At 31.0% G+C, this 18,713-nt stretch overlaps 1 protein-coding gene across 1 annotated transcript in view; it reads left to right on the plus strand.

Annotated features, from left to right (window-relative positions):
- The window catches only part of LOC148277478 (kin of IRRE-like protein 1), a 203,180-nt gene that overhangs the window by 98,430 nt on the left and 86,037 nt on the right, over positions 1–18,713 (plus strand). The window contains exon 3 of the mRNA XM_088232848.1: positions 5,833–5,962. Coding sequence (XP_088088974.1) covers positions 5,833–5,962 — 130 coding nt within the window. The remainder of the gene's footprint in view (positions 1–5,832; positions 5,963–18,713) is intronic.

An 18,713-nucleotide genomic window follows, 5' to 3' on the forward strand; every position in this document is an offset into this window, starting at 1 on the left:
TACTCGTAAATAATAAAATGTATAATAATTTAAGATTTGTTTGTTGCAAAAATTATATCTAAAATTCTTAATACAATTTAAGTATTTTTTTATGTTTTGATTTTGAACCAAAAGATTACATTTTTGAGAAATCTTTGTAAACAGCATCATCGCACTGCAGTATAAACGCATGGATACGTTTGTTACATTTCAAAGAAAGTTTCTGGCGCGTATTTATATATACATATATATCCTAGACAAATACAGAAATGCCTTCATTTTTGATTGAATAGGTTTTGCCCGAAATTCCAAACCATTTCTTTTTAGTGTGAAAAATATTTTTTCTTGACTTACCGGAAATCGAAATGGAAAGTTTTTTTTGTGCCTGGAATTTCTATCAACTATTTCAAAAGGTGGATTTCTTTATTGTGTTTCATATCCGCCAGCCATATTCTTCACAAACTTTAAAAACATCAAGTCATAAAAAAGTAACCTTTAATATTTTGTAATAAGAATGTACACAATGCTTAAATATACATTCTTGAATCTAGAAACAGACTTACGTTGCAAAGTATTTTTACTATTAATAATAATAAAGTTATTAAATAAATGTTTGTCCATTTCTGAATAACGTTTTTTTATAAAATCTTTTTTACACGTTACATACAAAAACCAGTTGCATCAAAAACGAATTCATTGGAAAAATAGTTTAAGTAATAATTTTAATTTATTTCAACAGAGAGGGAAAACATTTTTGAGAAGGGAATATGGAAGTCATTAGAAAATTTACAGGGCTTATGACCTGTCATTGGCTGGTTTAAGTGGCCACTTAACACACTGTGTAACATTCACCATTGTACCCATGTTTGAACATCAACATTTCCTCAACTTTTCCGTCTGTTGACTTTTGTTAATTAAAAGAGCTGAAACCTTCATCACGCGGGGGAGATTCATCTGGCTGGACCAAATCACCTTTGAAATAATTCTTACTAGGCAACGCCTAATAATTTAATGACCTCTTTAAAATTATTTGCATCTCTGGAGTGATATTGAAAAAGCTTTAATCTCGCGTATTTTGTATTAAAATACTTGAGATGAAAGTATTTTTTACGACCGCGAGAGTGGTTCAGAATAGCAGCGCTGGTGTACAATCTGCGTTTTAATAATTCCAATCATCCGGACCGACTTAAAATATTGATGATTAAACCAAATCGTCCAAAAATATTTTTTATTAATGAAAAATATTTTCATGTGAGTATGTAGTTAGAATAATTCAGTCAGATGAATCTCGCGCACATTCATGGAATGTTTAGCTCTTGAATATCACAAAAATCGTCAAATGAAAGAATTTAAGATAAGCAAAATGGTGAATTTTACAGTGTTTAAAGTTGACATAAACGAGTCTATTGTAGATCATAACCCCTGTAAATACCTAGACTTCCATATACCCTTCCCTAAAACGTTCTCCATTTCTGTTGAAATACATTTATCTTAATTACTGTGGTGGTACAATCCAGTACTTTTGATAAATTTGGACAAATTAGAAATATTGTTAATTATTCATATTTTTTTAACATTCATTAATAATTTATGTATACCCAGCTAATTATTCTATATTTTGCTGTCGATTGAAATAAAATAATAATCCAAATTGTATGTTTCTTTAGATTTGGTACACTTAACAGTGTTTCTTATATTTTTAAAAAGGTAAACCAACTTTTTTAATTTTCTTGGTAGTTATTACTACAAGTATGTGTGGTTTCCAACATAAAAGTGAATCAATAATTATTCCTAAATAATTAAAACATTTGACTTTTTCTATAACTGAACTAAACCGTTATACACAATCCTCACTTCGTAATTTGAACTAAAATCTTCTGATTCTTGTCCTGTTTTCGTGATACTAAATGTGTAACATTTAATTTTTCCGCGTTAAGAGTTATTGAGTCACAGTCGAGCAATTTTTCAAAAATTTTCGTTACATTTTCGGCTTTTTTCGGCTTCAGTCTATATATTATGCGACAAAATAATAACAGTTTTATAAGCAAAACATGTAAATTTTAATTTTTTTTCAAACTTGGACAGGTCATAAATGTACAAGTTTTATGGAACTGGTCCCAATAAGCTAACTTGAAGACTTCTATTAGTTTAGTTCCATCGGATTATTAACGGTATTTTTTTTTCAATGAGTTCTTTCTCTTATGCTTCTTTTTTAGTTTAATTCAATATCTTTAATACTCATGGTCTGTAATTTTTTGCACAAAAGTTAATGCAAGATAGCGTCAAGTGCCTTTTTCAAATCCAAAATTACAGCTCAACATTTTTTGTTCGTATCTGCTTAATTTTGAATGTACCCAAATACTGGGGCTAACGCATCTGAAGTACTTTTTTTTCTCGAAAACTTTGTTCGAGATATTGCATTACTTGCTTTTTTTATTTTTTTCTAGAATTTTAGATAAGCAATTCAATTGTGTGATAAGCCTATGGTTGCCAAGTTTTTTTTTATTTCCACTCATGTTGTCATGCTTTTAATTTTTATTGTAATGCTTTCAATATTAATAATATTATTAAAATCTCATAAAATTAAACGCATTTTTGTACAAGCACCCGTTAAGATCATTTATCGAGTAATAAGATATTTTTTTTAATTTTGCACAATAAACACATTCATGTGTTTGTTTTAATAATATAACATAATACTTCATTTACAAATTGTTTAACACATGTCTTAACTTTAAGTTTTAACTTTATGTTTTTTGTAGAAATACTAGATAAAAAGTAACAGATAACATAATAAGTTATTGATCGAATCTGATTTATTATTTAGAACAAATTATGAATATACCGTGTCCGTCATGATAAAAATTAATCAGTTCAAAACTTTATTTCTGTAGAAAAGCATATCACTCAAAATCATAAAAAATCATTTGCGTTGTAAGAACATTTGTTAATTTTTTATTTCGTTATTTTGAAATTCTCTTTTTTAATTTAATTTAAAGTGCTTTGATATTAAAATTATAAAGCGCATTTAAATTTGAAATTCTCGAGCAGAAAAGCATTGATCAAGTAAGCAGTACTTAATGTCTACACATTTTCTACACGTCTACAAAAAATTTTCAAGATAAAATGGTCGAGAACGTTCAAAGATCAAGATTCCAGCAATACCACTTAAGCTTATACGAACCGAAGTTTATTTTTAGCAGTACGAAAGGCAGTAATTAAACCAAACTCAAGGCACATTGCCCTATACTGGTGCATTCCTTTTGTCTCTTCTGTCTTCGTTTTCAAAGGAATGGTAATTAAAGCATTAAGGAGCAATTTCGTTTAAATCTAGAACTTTAAAATTGTATAAAAGAGATTTTCAAAGAGACCTTTATGTACAAGGGATATTGTTATTTTTAAACCTTTGGCAGTGAATTTTCGTATCGCTAAAAGCATCAAATGGTTTTATATTAAAACCGTAGACAGACCTTTATAGTATCATTAACAATACAAATCAATACTATACAAAGCAATAAATAAACTTTAAACTTTTTAAAAATTTTAACCAATATTTTAAAATATTTTATTCAGCGGAATACTAAAATTTAGTCAAATGTTTCTCTTTTTTTTAAATGCTGTATTTGATGTGTCTGGAAAGTAATGTCAGTGAGTCGATTACAAACAGTTTATTGAACTTTATGTCACACAACATCAAAATTCTTCAAAATAGGCTCCTCCGGCATAGTGGCTCCAGCAACGAATGCGCCACGGTAGACGTCCGGAATGCTTTTTAAGGCCACGGTACAAGCTGTTTGAATCCCGTTGATAGTCTTGAAATGCTTTTCTTTCAGGCGTGGATATAAAAATAAATGGCTTGGAAATAGTTGAAACTCTTGCAAAAATGCAATATTATCCATTTTTTATCTAGAAAAAAATGACATAAAGTAAATGTTAACATAAATAATGAACGATTAACTGAAATTGAACATGTTAAATACTTAGGACTAACAATAGACAGACAATTGACATGGACCATTCATATCAACTATTTAATTAGCAAAGTGGCGACATTATCGAGTCTTTCTTTTAAATCAAAAACTTAATTCCAAAAAAGGAAAAAAAAAAAACGTACAAAGCCTATGTAAAATTGAAAATATGTTACATGCCAGAAAAAACTAAACAAAAGACTCAGACAACCTCTACAAAATATGTTAAAAATATTATTATTAACAGTAGAATGTGAATTTTAAAAGGTAAAATATTTTGTTAAATGAATGTAACCCGTCAAGGAACTAATGAAAAAAAATATATATATTTTTTAAATGGTGTCAATATAAGTTGAAAAACTCAACCAAGAAAAGCACGTTCTCTCTCTCAGGTTTTCATCAAACGTCTATCCCTTGTGCCTACTTATCATAACTAGCATACCCCTCTAACCACACCTGTTTGTCCATGTAGCACTGCATTGGCACATAAAATGAAGCATATCTCGATTATTTATTACAAGAAGGTAAGGTTATCAGCTTTACATTTCTATGTTAGTCCTACCTTCAAAACTAATATTTTCCGTCCACACAGCCACAAATCGAACGGGCCTTAAGCGTGGTAGGCATGCGTTATTTTTATTTTATAAAGTAAATGTTTGCGTTCTTGAGTTTTTCAAATCAGGGGTGCATTTTTAAAGAATTGTTAATAATTTACTAAAAGAAAATGGAAAACTATTTGTGGTTAAGCGGGATTTTAACCTTAGATTTCTGATCCGTAAGCCCATGACACTACCGACGGGATCACAACCTGATTACACTACATTTTATGACTAATAATCTCCACTTAATTTTCCTTTGCAGGATTTTTACCTGAGCATATCCGTCCAGTCAAAAACACACTTCCAGGATTCTGGTTCTATTTCACATAAAAAACTGTATTTTTTATTTTTCTAAACACAGAAATTTGTCTTTGATATTTTAGATCAATATTTTTTTCAAGTTTAAAATTTTCATCTTTAATGTACGACAGTCTACCTATTCACCCTCGGGATCCAATATTCTGTATAACAAGCTCTATTTTACATATTTATTGGTCTAGGAAAATTGCCTGTTTGTTAAAATATTAAGCTCAGTGCTGAAATATTGAAATGTAAATGGAATATAGACTTTTTCTGATAAAATGATGACTGCTTTTAAATTTGCTCGTTTGCCAAAATAATATATCGATGAACCGTTCGCAAAATTTTCGTTCTGTTTTGCGAATTGAAAAGTTCATTTCTTGATTTAAATGTTTGATTTATTACAAAATGTATAGGTGTAAATTTTGCTTTTTGAGTGATGAAAATCCCTTCATACTGTATAAAATATTTATAATTTGTTTACCGTACCTTAGTTACTATACAACAATACCAACATAATATTTTACACATTCACATAGATACTTAAAAGTTAATTCATAAAAAATACTAAAACCAAGAATTTTTAATTATATTTTTGCACATAACAAAAAACTGTATTTACCAGTTATTTTATTTATTATTTTTTTATTCAAAATAAGCTTAAGAGTCACTCATATTTCACATGTTACTTAAATATTGTTTTTTTTTGTAAGATTATTTGCTTGAACCAGATTTTGATTTATTTTTGTTATCAGTATTATCAGCTTTATTTTGTTAAGGAGCATGTTAAACAATTTTTCAAAAAATAATCCTTGCAACTTTGTCCAAATGTTGTGTTAAAGGGAGACAAAATGACAATAATATTATGTCTTGCCCTTGTTATATTTTCATATCCCGGATCAAGGGGGTGATAATGTCCATCTCCAAATATGTTGAGAAGGATAATTTATTTGATGTTGTTTTAAAATCGATTACATTTTTTGCAGTTCGAACTATCGATATCCAGGCTGTGGAAGGGAAAAAAGCTGAACTTCCTTGTGATATATCATCAGGACATCAGGACAAAGTTCACATGGTATTTTGGTTCAGGGATGATGCGGGGATTCCTCTATACAGGTAACATTTCGTATTATCTTATTTTGTACTGATAAATTTATGTTGGCATAATATTTTCAACTCTCTTCTTAACTCTACATCACTAAACATTTTTTCAAATGACAGTCAATGCATATAAGTCAGGAAACGATATTTACCTAAAAAATATTTTAACTTAAGTAATTCTTTCCACAAATGGCCCTGCAGTAGCAGGACTGGTATGACTTGGTCTTTGGTTATTCTGTGCTTTTGGTCTGGACAAACATTTTTGACGGTGTTTGAAACGAAACAAAATGGCTTTAATATCCATTCTTAGAGTTACATTCCCGCAGCCATGGTCTAAGGTAGAATTATACTGTGCTCGTATGTTGTGTTGAGATATGGTCTATCGTGATAGTGAGATGTCATTTTTACATTGTTGTGTCGTATTTTTGAGTAGTCAGCTATGTTGAGAGCTCTTCCATCAGTTTTATTGATCATTCATCGTGTTTGCTGAACGTTCTCGCGTAGCTATTAATAGTGACTCAATGCGTTAAGGAAACGTTTCTATTAACACATTGTGTATTTGTATATGTGTTGTGACGCACCATAACCCCCCTCTATCACTCTGGCGCAGACTTAAAAATCGTTGGATTAGGAATGTATCATGGCGCGTCACGACAGACCACGCTAAAATAGGTAATTTTAACCATATAAAATAGATTGAAGTAGTACGCGCCAGATATCTCCCTAACACATCACTCCACAACACGACAAAATAACGTAACCCTACCTTTATGAGTAAATTAGAACATTTTTCAAAAAAGTTTTATATCATATTTGAAATTCTCGCTACCACACCATATAAAATGCTTAATCTCATTGACGTTAGTGTAATAAATAGACATTCTCTATAGAGCGAAATATTTTAAAAAGTAGTGACACGAAAACGTACCCATAGTAACTATGCAAATGCTACCAAAAATTGGAGGATACTAATTTTTGGTACATAAAAAAGTTTGTATTTTATCGTTGACAATCAACATTCGTTCAGGTTCTTTCCTTAAATTCCTTATAATTTCCCATTTACAAATTTTTATTGAATTTTAAGAAACCAAGGGGTAATATTAACTCACGTTTATGACTATTAATTACGTTTACTACGATGTGGTCCATAGGGCTGCCAACCAGAAATGGAGCTGGGCTGGTCATATAGCCAGAATCACAGACTCTAGGTGGACCAAAAAAGTCCTGGAATGGCGACCCAGAACGGGTAGAAGAAGTGTCGGCAGGCCTCAGACAAGGTGGTCTGATGACATAAGACGAGTTGCAGGAAGTGGTTGGATGCGGTTGGCTCAGGACAGGGAAATATGGAGACTAAAGGGGGAGGCCTATGTTCAACATTGGACAAGAGACGGCTGATGATGATGATGATGATGATTACTATTAAAACTTATTTCTATCAGTGCATCACTGTAACTAAGAAGAGCTTCGTAATTGTTCCGCTAATTGTTTACAAAAAAATATATTTATTTTGAATATGATTTTTTTAAAGCTTTGTCAATCACTCATAATTGAACTAAGAACAAATATTGACCAATAAAAAGTTATATAATCTTTTTAACAATATCTGTCCAAAAGGTTTTAACACGTTTTCATGGCACAAGTAGGCATTTTTGTTTCGATTCTAAACGTCACACCTAGCTGGTGATCAACGAACGGCTAAATTCGCGTCGGGCATGACTGAGCGTGTGGGCATGAGTTAAGTGTTATCATGTTTTAGGGTTCAGGACATGTCTATGTTTAATCTTCATTAATTACTTCACCTATGAAGGTTCTAAGACGGGCGAGGAGGTTTTCTGGAAACACGCTTGAACTCCGAAATGTCGAAGGTATGTTGTCAGTCAGAAGAATGTTTAGTGATCTAGAGTTTTCTGCAGTGTTTTAATTGTGAAATAAACACATTAAAAAATAAATAAAGTATTGTATAAGATATATTTTCAACGGAGATGAAGCTATTGAGAATATTCAACATAGTCTAAACATTTACACAGCGTAAGATCTGTTATCGGCTGGTTTGAGTGATCACTTAACGCATTGTGTAAAATTCACCATTCTGTAAATATGAAGTTGACTTTCTTATTCTTATAAGGCATTTTAGAGTGTGTATATTATTTATTGTTTCAGCATTTATTTTGTGGAAAAACATTTTGAATTTATTGAAAATGAAACACTTTGTAATTTTTACCACATAAAATAACACAACTAGTTTCAGGTATTCTGAAATACCCATCATTAGGTGTAAATATAACGATGATGAAACTAGTTGTGTTATAAAATATTAAACTTTTTTGTGGTAAAAATTACAAAGTGTTTCATTTTAAATAAATTAAGATTCTCTTAGTACGTTAGATTAGGTTAGGTTGAATTAAGTTTCTCTTTATACGTTAGGTTAGGTTAGGTTGAATTAAGATTCTCTTTATACGTTAGGTTAGGTTAGGTTGAATTAAGATTCTCTTCATACGTTAGGTTAGGTTAGGTTGAATTAAGATTCTCTTTATACAGTAGGTTAGGTTAGGTTGAATAAAGATTCTCTTTATACGTTAGGTTAGGTTAGGTTGAATTAAGATTCTCTTTATACGTTAGGTTAGGTTAGGTTGAATTAAGATTCTCTTTATACGTTAGGTTTCAATATTCCATTTTCACGCGTACTCTTTTACTGTTGAGAGTTTAAGGATGAAGAAAACTAACAAAATGTTTAATTGGAAGGGATACGTTTTTGTAGAACTGTTATATTTACATTTTTTTTTTTTTACATTTGGTAAATTTTTCATTACATAATATATCACTTTATTTTTTAAAACTAAAAAATCGAACATAGGCATGGCCTGTGCATGTATACTAGATCGACAGAACATTATGAAATCTATTGTGTAGAATCTACAATGTATTGATTTTTATTTTTTTATTTCTTTTTGCACCACAACAGGCCAGGAGCCTAATAACAGTGGTGAATTACATCACAAAACACAGAGGCTTGCGAAAAATCTAATTTAAATTTTTGTGTTCTCATTGGAAATCGAACCCAGAACCTTCCGTGCGTGAGTCAATTAGCTGCTACACCATGTAGATGAACATATAAATTCATATTTTTTAAACATATTAAATTTAAATTTAAAGTTATACTCAGCTTAATATTGATTTTTTTAAACATAAGTAAGTGGAAAATAAATAGAAAAAATACAAAATAGGTGTAGAGCAAAAATTATTCAATTAAAGTAAATAATTTAATTACGAAAAAATATGAGAGCAAATTAAAAGTTTATCGGGAAAAGAAAACATTGACTTTTATATTTGACCCAGTTTATAAATAAATTATTAGAACCAGAGAAGCCAATATTCTCATTTTCCGTTGTTTCTTTAAAGTAGGAATTATATAGTTTAGGAGCAAGGACGTTTGCATGCCTCTGTCTTAGTTTTGATTTACAAAATTGATATAAAACATTAGATTAGTTAGATATACAATGGTTAGAAATTCTATTTTCTATCTAAAACAATAACAGTATGTTTACTAAAACACAGTTAGTCAACAGTATTTTAAGTATGTCCAAATGTTAGTAGAAAATTTTGGATTTCAATCCTGAAAGAATTATTGAGATTGAAATTAATTTTAACAGAGAGGGAAAACACACGTGATAAAGGAATATGGATGTCTAGGCAATTACAGCGCTTATGATTTTATGATATAATGCAACATAGCTTTCTTCGAAAAGTAGCGTGCATGCTTGGGCTAGAGAGAAGTAATTATTCTTATGCTGATATCGAGTCAATGTTAAATATTTCTAGTCTACAAAAACGTAGAACTAATATTGACTACATATTTATGTTCGGCATACTAAATGGTATAATCGATGTTTCATCATTACTGGGACAAGTAAAATTTAATATTCTGACTCGTGGGTTGAAAAACAATGAAGTACTGTTCATCGATCATCATAGAACAAACTATGGCCTCAATTCTCCGATGACCCGTCTTTGTCGTATTGTTAACTCAAGACAAGATCTGGACTTTTTTGGTTTAAGTTTACAACGATTTAAACGAGCATTAAATAAATAGTCTAGATCTTGTCTTGATGTCCCTTATGTTTGTCAACGCTTCTTTTTTTATTTTTTTAAATGTTTTAAACTGTTATTTTATTGTAATATTTAAAACGTTTAAATTGTATACATGAAAAGTGTCTGTTGATAAATAAATACATTTATTGACTGGTTCATGTGGCCATTTTATTTATTTATTATTTGACACTTTATATACATATCCAATATATATATATATAAGGGCGGGCATATTTTTATTTTATTTCATAATTTATTCCTACCTACCCAAACCGTTCAGTTTGAGAAAATTATAAATACATGGACATATTGAAACTTACAATTTTTTACAAAAATTAAAAGCAAAGATTAACAAAAATAAATATATTTAAAAAAAATAAAAATATTTTATTTTACATTTTACCCATTGCGACCATTCTGCTTATATTAAAACATCTACATTTCCTCAACCTTTCCATCTGCTGGCTTTTGTGCAGTAAAAGAGTTAATACCTGGATTTATTTATGCCTTATCAAAAGTGTTTTTTCGCTTTTGCAATAAATTTCAACAAAAATAAACGTTTCAAATATTCCGTCTTAGTTTTTTTCTTAAATTAAATCTGAAAAGTTTTTACCCTCGCGCCGTACGCCGTACGTATACCCGGCTATTAATTCTATCATCTTATTTCTGATTCCAACCATTTTATAAGCCCATTTCCCGTTTTCTTCTTTCCTTAGAATAAATGTACCTGGAAGCCACCTTTATTTTTACGTTAATAACAGTCAGGTGAGGAAGGTATGCCTTATCGCTCTGCGCGAGTCAATCTAACTAAAGCATCAATCACCCTAAGGCCACGTTCACACAAGCCTTTCCATATAATAGGGGAGGTATTGTTAACCGGCGAACTAATATTCGCTTGGATGAAAATTATAGATTTTACGAATCATCGTTTTTTTTTTCTGTAAACTTTTAAATACTTAAATTGTTTATCGTATAAATACCACGGTGTATATAATAGCTAATACGCTTGTCTCACATCCGAAAGTTTCAGGATCGATTCTTAGCGATATTGTTATAATACAACCTGATTTTTCTCAATCCGAGTTTATTTGTTATTTAATTACAATTAAATTTATTTTTACATAAAAGCAATTAACATATACGATGATATATCTCGTATATGTTAATTGCTTTTAAAATATACTAGGCATATCAAGAAAGAAAGGGTACTGTTTGGCTCTCGTGCTGTGAGAATTTTTTTTCTTCCAAAAGTTCGCAACAGAAATTGGTAGTGGGGGGTTTTCTGAACACAACAAGCGCTGGCAACCTTTGTCAATACCAAAACTTGTCTCGTAGGGTTCGTTTTGGTGAAAGATATCAATAAGAAATCCTGCCAAGTGAAAAAAAGAAAAATAGAAAAACTACGACAGAAATTTTTGCACGATTTGAACTCGTTTGGCTGGGATATTTTGAACCACCCTGCATACTCCTCTGACTTAGCGCCTCCAAATTTTCGTCTCTCCACCTTCTTGAAGACTCACATAGGTGGGGAAAAAATTAACCGATGAAGAGGTGAAACAAGAGGTCTTGAAGTGGACGAAGAGCTCTAGGAGGAGGGCATCAAAAAGCGTGTGCCGCTACTTACATTCTGCATAGAACGGGAAAGCAACTACGTGGAAATATAAGTTATATATAAACAAAAAATGTACTGTAATTTTTTTTTATAACTTTCTGAATTTGTTTTGTACATAGAATATAAATATACATCTATAAATACATGATACAATTGCAAAATTATAACAATTGTCATAACTAAATAAACATAAGCAACCAAAAATACTTACGAAATATTTACATAAATATTCAAAAATGAAAAAGCAAATAAAAACATAGAGAAAAGTGTATGATCTTAAAAAGAAAGGGACTCAAGCTAACTTCCTGTCTAATACTAGTAATTGCTGCTATTTCTTTAGACAATTCACAGTTTGTTTTTTTACTTAATGTATCAGATATTTCTCTTTCCCAAAGTATCTTCACAACATTTAATAATAAAACCCTCGTGACTGGTGATGAAGAAAGGGTTTCTTATTTAAATGTAATTAATAAAAAAAAACGGTTAAAACGCAAACAAAGTGTTGTTCCAACCCCTAAATGGTCATTGCCTTCGGGCAAGTGTTATTTTCGGTATGGTGGGCTTTAAAAGGAATAATTTACTTCGAACTATTGCCACAAGGTCGGACAGTGACGGCAAAGTTGGGTAAATTGAATGAATCATTGAATCAAAAGAGGCCAAGGAGACTATTTTAAAGATGGCGCATCAACAAAAACGACATTACTTATGGGTTCTCCTAATATAAACTCATCTTTTTCTTAGAGTTTCTGAAGCAGCATTTTGAATGTTGATACTCTATCGTTTGGAGTACTCTTGTCTTCTAATGACTCGATGTTACACTTTTTTTTCGACTGACTTTAATTGTTTTATGCAATCTTTTTATTTCCCAAATCATTTATTCCGTTTTCTTGCATAGGTCGTTTTCCAGATACGTCCGTGTTCCGAGGCTGGGAGTTTTGGACTCGCTGTGAATACTGTTTTTTTAACCCTAGACAAGTCGCTAACCTTACGGAGAAACCATTCTTCTTTTTCATTTGGTCTTGGGACCGAAATTAATTACAATCTATCATATTTAAATAATTTCACCAAACGTTACTTATACACTTTATTTTCATTTATTTTATTTCACTTATAATAATTATAACTACCTTAGTATAGTCTAAATTTTAAGAAGCGTAATCTTCCAGTCGAAAATCACTTCTATTTTTCTTACGCAAATTCATCTATTACATTTTTTTATTAGAAATACATTAGGAAATGATTGTTTTTATCTAATAATTATTATTATATTTTTTACTTTTTATCAGACTACAGCCAAGGGTTAAATTGACTTCTCCTCAGATTAAAGAAACCCACACTCCATTACACAATTCTAACTATTTGCAATATAAGTTCTTACCTACATTTATTATGTATCCGTCGGTCTACATGCAAGCTGTAGTATATTTTCAAATAATATTTTTTTACCCACGTATCTAGATAGGCTTTATTAAACGTTGAATTCTTAATACTGTTTTTGCATGATACTATTCAACACCTTGCCATATTAATTTGTTTCATTGGCATTCAATTATTTGTTTCAGTGAACTAATTAATTGAAAATAAAGTGAAACGAAATTAGTATCAGAGGTTCCCGGAATTAAATTTGTATTAATTTGTCTAAGGATTCCTTCAATTTATTACGATAACGTTTCACAAAGCCAAATGAGTTTTCCCTAAAGTTCAAACTCCTTAATCTGTCACAGTGAACAAACTGTAAACCTGTAAACCATCGACTTTAATTAACTCACCTGTTTACATATCATGAAAGTAAATTTTGGAGACGTTCGCAGATCTTTCCTTTAAATTTGTCTCAAAGACATGTTTGTTTATTAAATATCCCGTAATTAGGACGATAAAACAACAGAAAAAGTTCGCACTACTTATTGTAAAATACAGCGTATTTTTGGCAATATGTATTTGGCACATCCAATAAAATAGAGCCATAACTCAGAAAAGTAAAATTTCCAGGATAGGCAAAAAACTAAATTAACACGCTTTTTTTAATTGCTCTTAAACCATGCATCCTTCATTCAAGTGTTTTTGTTTTAGTTTTCACTTTTTAAAGCAATGTCAATGTATTAATTTTAAAAAACGCTTTAACATTTTTAAAGAACATCTTGATTGTCTTGGTTAAAATATGACACTGTTTGAGAACTGCGGCCATCAAATAAGTGCAATGTGTTGTACAAATGTGTGTCATTAGAGCCAACGAGCGATTAAATTGTAAAGTTCGAATTATAACTTTTTTTTAACATCCGCGTGTTTTTTTCATAATTTATTCTGTATAACTAACATATTTTACATATCAATTCGACAAACTACTCAAAGTTTGTTGGGCTAGATCTTTCAGCTTTTCATAGATCTCTTGGCCATAAACACAGTGTGGAATAAAGAAAGATTGGCATAAGTTTTTTTTATTTTTATTATTATTAAAACATAAAATACAAAAAGTACATATTATACTCCCAGGAGTTATTAAAGAAACTCATTTGGGAAAAAAACTTTTTTTGACAATACATAATATAATATTGATGCTTTCTTTTGATATTTCTTGATAAAACTCCATATTTAATGATATGATAAAATTATAAATAAATTTATCAATGAAACTTCATGGTTTAGTTTTACTTTTTATTATTTTGACCAACGAGCGCTTTCGTCTAAGTAGGCATCTTCAAGACTGGTAAATTGTTTACAACATTAACAGTTTTCGTACGATTTTTAACATATTTTGGAGATAAGATCAAATAAGAATTTTAACAGGGGACAAAAACATTAATATTTACAACTAGTTTGCTAAACAATTCATTTTTGTGAGTTTTTGGACCGAAGTTGGGATTAAGCTTTTATTATTTTAAATGTGGGATAAGAACACATGGCGAAATACAGAAATCAAAAATTTTTGAGAGGGAATCAAGTATTGTTCTAACTTCATCTGTTAAAATGTGTATGTCCCACTCTGTTGTATTTCCCCATGTGTTAGCAGTGGAGAGGACAGGGCTAAAGAAGAAGGATATGTACCACTGGATCCAGAAAGGGGAATGATAATAATGACTACCAGGTCAAATAAAAAAAGGTAGAGGTAGCGTATAAATAATTAACATAAATTATAATGTTGATGGTTTCCCACCCACTATACATTGAATATCGGCCTCGTGGTGTAGTGGTCGGCGCGTTTGGCTACCACGCAAGAGGTCTCGCATTCAATCCCCGACATGGTTGGCATGAAATATTTATTTCAAAAAGTGTTTTTATAAATGATCAAGATAAGCTGCGATTGATGTACCAATGTAGTGCCCTATGCACCTTTAGGTGAAAAAAGGTGAATTATGATGATGAATACATGAAAACGGTATAATAAAATGAAATTGATCATGTTAAATATTTAGGACTAACAATAGACAGACAATTGACACGGACAGCTTACATTAAATAAAACACGAGTGATACTTTAATCCACAAATTTGGAATATCCAGTGACCGGTTTCATCGCTTTCGCGACATCTTCGAGACTGGTATCTTTATTAAAAAGTTAAATGTATTTATACAGAACAGAGGTAAGGATACATAATTCAAAGTTATATGTAAGTAAATTAAATAAAGTTATTTTTATCTTAAGGATCATTATCAATAAATTTTCTATGGGTTAACTAATGAATTGATATAATGCTATTTTAATGAGTTTAAGTATTTTTTATTTTTTTGGTGTCTCATCTTTCGTGAGTGTGGTTTTGTAAATAATGATTTCTAACCGGTCACTGGATATTCCAAATTTGTGGATTAGTATCACTCGTGTTTTATTTATATAATAAATTACAATGAACTTCCATCAAGAATTTTCACTTACAAACTTAAATGTTTTAAGTCTTAAATATGTTAAATGCAACAACTATGTTTAACAGGAAACCAAAATGACATAAACAGACGACAACGGCATAAAATATAGAAGCTAGTATATGACTTTATCTAACACCAACTAAAGAAATCTTTAAAAAAACTAAACAATTTAATGTGAATGAACTTTTTCAACAATAATCTTTAAATTTATACATAAGTAACAACAACAACAACAACAAACCATCACGCCGTTTCCCCGTAGGGGTAGGCAGAGAGGATAGAACGCCATAACACTCTATCTTGGCATACAGACCTCGCTTCCTCTACATTTATACATCTTCTTATGCACGCACGCCGATTATTCCTACTTTTGACACGTCCATCTTCAAGTATTTGATGGACTTGATCGTGCCATGTCTTTTTCGGTCTTCCTCGTTTTCTGCATCCATCAACATTTGCATCGTAGATCCTTTTAGTCGTTCTTTCGCTGTCCATTCGCTCTACATGTCCAAACCAACGCAGCACCCCTTTCTTAATTCTGTCAATAATGCATGTCTCAGCCTTACACACTTCACGGATCTCGGCATTTGTGCACCTATCATACATCGTTTTACCACACATTCGCCTGAGGGATCGCATTTCGACAGCATTCAACCTACTTTCATCATTATTTTTCCAATTCCATACTTCGCTCCCATACATTAGAGTTGGAACTAGAACTCCGTTGTGAACTGCTAGTTTAGCCTCCTGCGATAAACATTTGTTTGCCAAAGTAGATTTTAGTGCACCGTTCACCCTGTTCCCGGCACTCACCCTCCTTTCAATATCTTTATCGGCCTTTCCGTCCCTAGTAAACATACTTCCCAGGTACACAAATTCTTCTACCTGATTCATCCACTTATATTATTGTTGACAAATAACTAAAACATAAAAAATGTGTAATAAACATGGACATGTTACAAGAATATCAGAACAATACCACATACAACATTCCAAAACAAGACAAGGACAATCAAGGACTGAAATTATTCAATAAACTATCAAACTAAACTTAACAAAAGACTCAGACAAACTTAAAAAGCGTAAAAAATATAATTATCAACAACAGAGTATAAATAAAAAATGAAATATTATTTTTGTAAAATGAATGTAATAATCCGTAAAGGTTATTAAATAAATTTTGAATATAAAAAATACTCCATTGATCCTTCGTTCTTTTGACCTACTGATCGTCTTTAATGGCCTTAGTTTTGTTAACAGCGAATACAATGAGAAATTCTTAGTTGTTCTGATGGCAGTACGCTAGCTGCCAAAATCAGAGGACATATTTCGCAAAATTTTTTGATTATCTATTTTATGAATAGAAGTATAAATTTCAATATTTAATCAAAAACATTTTGAATGCGTCGAAATGTTTGGAGACAAAAACTGAATGTCGCTCCCTAGGAAGATTGACATACTTTTATTACAACAAAGATGTGTCATGTCTTTTGAGGAGAATAATGAAACAGAGGTGGTGTTCTGAATCAACTCTATCCAATAGAGTGGTTGATTCCGCAATTTTTAGTTTTTATATTTCACATCAAATGATGTATAAAGCTGTTAAAAAAATGAAAAAAAAAACTAATTCGGTTTGGTCAATTCGACCTTATTTAGTGTAAAGGGTAATGCTTACAGTCTCAATAATGTTTTAAATGAAAATCATAATGTTTGGTTTCACGCGTTTATGTTTATTTGACGTTTAATTATCAATGTGGTCATATATAAAGCAAAGTGTAGTCGCGTACAAAAAATCAACATCTACAAATTAACCACTGTCTAGGGGGCAAAGATTTCGAATAGGATCCTAGGTTTGAAAAAAATCACATTGAATTTGTGTGTTCTCCACGGGAATCGAACCCAAAACCTTCCATGTGTGAGTCAAGCGTCTTAACCTTTACAGACTGTAAATCATGTAGTCACGCGATTGCGGATCGTAATTCGGTGAACCCAATGGTCATGAGTATACGAACTGATATCCAGATATTAAAAAATCGATCGCAAAATGTGTACATTAGCTGGATTTCGAGGACACTGCGGAATAATTGGCAATGATTGTAATACCCTGCAGATGAATCTCAACAGAATTCACGAGTGGTGCAATAAAAATATTTATTTTTTTTCGATATAGATAAACGTCAGGTTATTTCCTTTTCTAAAAGTAAGAAACCTTTAATTTTTAACTATTTGTTGAACCACGCAACAATTGAAAGAGTTGATTTCATTAGGGATCTTATCGTATTTTTTTTATGATAAATTTACATTTATCAAACATATTGACAAGATTTCAAATGAGGTGCTAAGTATGTTGGGATTTATTTGTAGGGTTACTAATAAATTTAAAAGTATTGCACCAATCAAGTCACTTTATTGCTCCCTGGTTAGAAGTCGTTTGGAATATATTTCTCCAGTCTGGTCGCTGGTCGCCCCATTATTTATTTATTTATTTATTTATTTATTTTTTAACGGACATTGTCCATGTATACAATTTATAAGGTTTAAATATTACAATAAAAGAATAGTTTAAAACATTTAAAGAAAAAAGAAAGAAGCATTGACAAACATAAGGGACATCGAGACAAGATCTGGACTATTTATTTAGTGCTCGTTTAAATCGTTGTAAACTTAAACCAAAAAAGTCCAGATCTTGTCTTGAGTTAACAATACGACAAAGGCGGGTCATTGGAGAATTTAGGCCATAGTTTGTTCTATGCTGATCGATGAACAGTACTTCATTGTTTCTCAATCTACGAGTCGGAATATTGAATTTTGCTTGTGTTTATCGTGTACATTCTGATTTACTCGAGCGCGTCCAGAAGAAATTTCTAAAATATATTAATGTTAAACTTCATATTCCAGCTGCTTTATTTAATTAAAATGAATTGTTGTCTTCAGCAAATATTTTAAGACTTTCTGATAGAAGAATCCTAATTGACCTAATATTACTTTTTAAGGTGATCAATTCATTAATTGACGGTCCAGATTTGCTGGAGTTGGTGTGTTTTCATGTACCTGGTCGACATACCCGCCACAGATCTCCTTTTTGTTCTGCAAGTTCTAGAACCAACTATCACATGCACTCGCCTATCCCTAGGCTCCATAGATATGGCAATCAGTATGAGGACAAGGCTGATATATTTGGTTCTGGACTTGATAGTTATAAAACGA

The sequence above is a fragment of the Micrasema longulum genome, unplaced genomic scaffold (genome assembly GCF_059751315.1).
Source record: "Micrasema longulum isolate JH-2025_06_02 unplaced genomic scaffold, ASM5975131v1 h1tg001028l, whole genome shotgun sequence".
In the NCBI taxonomy this organism is placed as follows: Eukaryota; Metazoa; Arthropoda; class Insecta; order Trichoptera; family Brachycentridae; genus Micrasema; species Micrasema longulum.